We start from the raw sequence: 3020 nt of genomic DNA, 5'->3' as shown, positions 1-3020 counted from the left end.
GCTTTTCTGGTTTTGGTTTTTTTTTTTGCTTGTAGTTTTTCTCTTGCTTTTTTTTTGTTTTTGTTTTTTTTCATCCCTTTAATCATAACTTTATCAAAATGTATTAACATGTGATCCAGTTTTGAAGATTTCAATGCGAGAAATTCAATGGTTCAAGAGATAAAAAGTTTTGAGAACATGAATTTAAGAAGAAGAAAAACTTTCAGATTACGACAAGTGGACATGTCAACACCAGAAGGTGGGAGTGACCTTTACAAAGAGTGTCTCTTAATCACTAACTTTGCTTAAGGCGTCACATAGGAGAAAGTCTCCATTCTCGGTTGCGATTTAACCATAAGAAGTACCTCTTAATTAGTGATTTCGCTTAATGCGTCGTATAGGGGGAAATCCCCGGCGATTTGGGCACTAGGCCTATCATCAGCGGGCAAATCACGGCAAGCTCGCCGGCGAGTGAGCCCGCCGGGTCGCCAGGTACTGGCCCCGCCTTCCTGCTTCTCAGGAAATTCGTATACTCCAGACACACAATCATTCTTCCCAGCAGAAGAGGAAATCAAGCGTAGACGAGTGACAGTGATTCATCCAAGTTGTCTATGCTGAACATTCTCAGGCATCACATATCATGTATGGACGCACGGAAGCAGACACTACCAAACAAGCCATTTGATTTCATTGGGAGGCCTTGTGCAGAAACAGTTTGGAACAGGCAAAGAAAGGGATCAAGCGCTGCTGCTTTCCGTCGCTGCTGCGGCGGCGGTCGTTTCCCTTGCCGGCGTCGCCAGCAGTTCCTGATCGGAGAGGCATGGTCCAGATTCTTCCTCTAGTAATGTTGAAGCCACTGTGACCGGACCCTGAACCATGTGAATGGAGTTTCGAATCAAAAGAAAAAAGCATTTCGTCCAGGCAAATAATAATAAAGTACAGGATCCTGATTTCTCAACGAACTTGAGCATGTGAGATTCAGTTCAGGCACATTTTGTTTCTCGACGAATTTAAGCATGTACTCCCTCCGTAAACTAATATAAGAGCGTTTAGAATACTAAAATAGTGATCTAAACGCTCTTATATTAGTTTACAGAGGGAGTACTCCGTATTAGATTCAGACACATTTTGCCGATCGGTGATGTGAAAATAGAAACGAGGAGCAGAGCATTTACCGGAGGATCTGAAGACGCGGTCCCCTGTTTCCTCTTCCTCTCCTCCCTGGATCTCAGCGATTCCACCGGAACGTACACCTGCCACCGCCCGTCATGATCAGCAGCATCCCCACAGAGCTTGAGAAACGAGCCGCCTTCAGGAACATCTACCAAGCGGAATCGAAAGAGACGGGACCGTACCTCGGGCATCCCGATGAGGCGCATCAGCTCCGCGACGACCCGGCGCTGCTCGTCCGCGCGGCGCTCCCACTCCCGCATCTCCCGCCGCAGTGCCTCGTCGGCCTCCGCCAGCGCCCTCTCCGTGACCTGCCGCGCGGCCCGCAGGCGGCCCCGCCGCTCCCGCGCCTTCTCCAGCTCCTCCGCCAGCGACACCTCCTTCTCCCTCACCACCGCCGCCGCAGCCCTCCGCTCGGCCTCGTCCCGGCTCGCATACGACCTCACCGACGGCGGCGACGCGGCGGCCGCCCGCGCCTTCGCCTTCGCCTTCGATTTGGCGGCACCGCCACCGCCCAAGGACGGGGAGGCGGCCGCGTTGCCGTCCCGCGGCTGCAGCGGGACCCGCCGCGCGCCCCCGGACCTGGCCTCCGACGCCATCGGAGTGGAGGAGGATCCCCGCTCGCGTCGTGAATGGATGATTGCTTGATTGATTGCCGTGAGGAGGCGTTGATTTGGGGATTTCGCGAGCGGTTTGGGGGGTTCGAATTTGAAGGGTTGGGAGAGTGGGTTCAGAGTAACAACGGCTAGTAACTCTGGATGGACGGGTTTGCCCGTGGGGAACGTGGGGGCGCAGGCAAGACGGCCGAGGGCAGTCTCGGCCTTGCCTGGTCGTCATTTGGATGGCTTTCGGCGCTGAGACGGACACACGCATGATGACGATGCTCTTTTGCGGGGTTCTCGGGGAACGCTTGCCGGATGACGTGCTGCTGGCGCTCGGTATCTTTTCCTTTTACGAATGGAAGGAAGATCTATATTTTCAGAGATTTCAATACGGACTACTCCCTCCGTTCCGAATTACTTGTTTTGGATTTGTATCTAGACGGACTCATTTTAGTGCTAGATACATCCGTATATAGACAAATCCAAGACAAGTAATTCGGAACGAATGGACTACATACAAAGCAAACTGAATGAATTTGCATCTGAATGTAGCCCGTATTAAATTCTTTAAAATTGCTTATATTTAGAAACGGGGGAAGTGGTATGAAAATAACAGTTTACAAAGTCGGTGAGCGGATGGCAGGACCTAGCCAGAACCTGTGAAGATATCGTCCAAGAGAAAAGTGTCGGTTCCGGCGTAATTGCACCCTGGACCCCACGTTGTACGTAGTGCCACACGTCAGAGCAACAAGTCGCCATAATGCCTCGCCGATCTACGTCTCTGACTGCTACATCTAGTCGGGAACCCCACAGGCAACCTAGAAAGTGCCTCAAGGAAGAAACGGCATCATTGCTTCGTTGCATCTGATCCTCAACCCTACGATCTTCCCTAGTGTTCAAGGAGGAAAACCTTGAAGGAGGTGACACCACCCTATTTTTGGCCAAACAATTGCAATTTCTTCATGCACGCTACAACTAAACATTTTGACTTTGCCCTCTATCCACCTGTCTTGTTGACTCTCCTCGTCGACAACCAACGTCTCACCCTCGTTCTTATACAAGGAATGGCGGAAATACAAATAAGATGCAATGGCCTTACACCTCACCTAGGATCAACGTATTGCCTTCTTCTACATGATAGAGCAGAATGCTATGTGCTCTCTTCCTTTCCGCACATCTCACTAATAACTCTCATGCTGAAATTCTTACCCGACAAATTACGCAAAATGATTGCAGCTAAAACCTATTGCTTAAATCATTTTGGACCCC

The 3020-nt window shown here is 50.6% G+C and overlaps 1 protein-coding gene across 1 annotated transcript; it reads right to left on the bottom strand.

Moving 5' to 3' along the window:
• Positions 1-550: 550 nt before the first annotated feature.
• On the bottom strand, positions 551-1924 carry LOC119297875 (probable ubiquitin carboxyl-terminal hydrolase creB). Its single transcript, XM_037575489.1, has 3 exons — positions 1335-1924; positions 1155-1232; positions 551-848 (listed from the first exon to the last, which is right to left on the bottom strand). The coding sequence occupies exons 1-3, from the start codon at positions 1746-1748 to the stop codon at positions 717-719; spliced, it is 624 nt and encodes a 207-aa protein (XP_037431386.1). The 5' UTR covers positions 1749-1924; the 3' UTR covers positions 551-716.
• Between the last annotated feature and the right edge of the window lie 1096 nt (positions 1925-3020).

Source organism: Triticum dicoccoides, chromosome 5A, assembly GCF_002162155.2.
Source record: "Triticum dicoccoides isolate Atlit2015 ecotype Zavitan chromosome 5A, WEW_v2.0, whole genome shotgun sequence".
NCBI lineage: Eukaryota > Viridiplantae > Streptophyta > Magnoliopsida > Poales > Poaceae > Triticum > Triticum dicoccoides.
This window is presented reverse-complemented; position numbering and strand designations above follow the sequence as displayed.

Bases quoted from the DNA above. Each gene is read 5' to 3' on its own strand.
- LOC119297875 (XM_037575489.1), bottom strand. From the start codon at position 1,748: ATGGCGTCGGAGGCCAGGTCCGGGGGCGCGCGGCGGGTCCCGCTGCAG. The intron at 1,233-1,334 runs GTACGGTCCCGT...GGGCGGTGGCAG, and splicing joins GCCTCATCGGGATGCCCGAG to GTGTACGTTCCGGTGGAATC. The intron at 849-1,154 runs GTAAATGCTCTG...CACATGGTTCAG, and splicing joins CCGCGTCTTCAGATCCTCCG to GGTCCGGTCACAGTGGCTTC.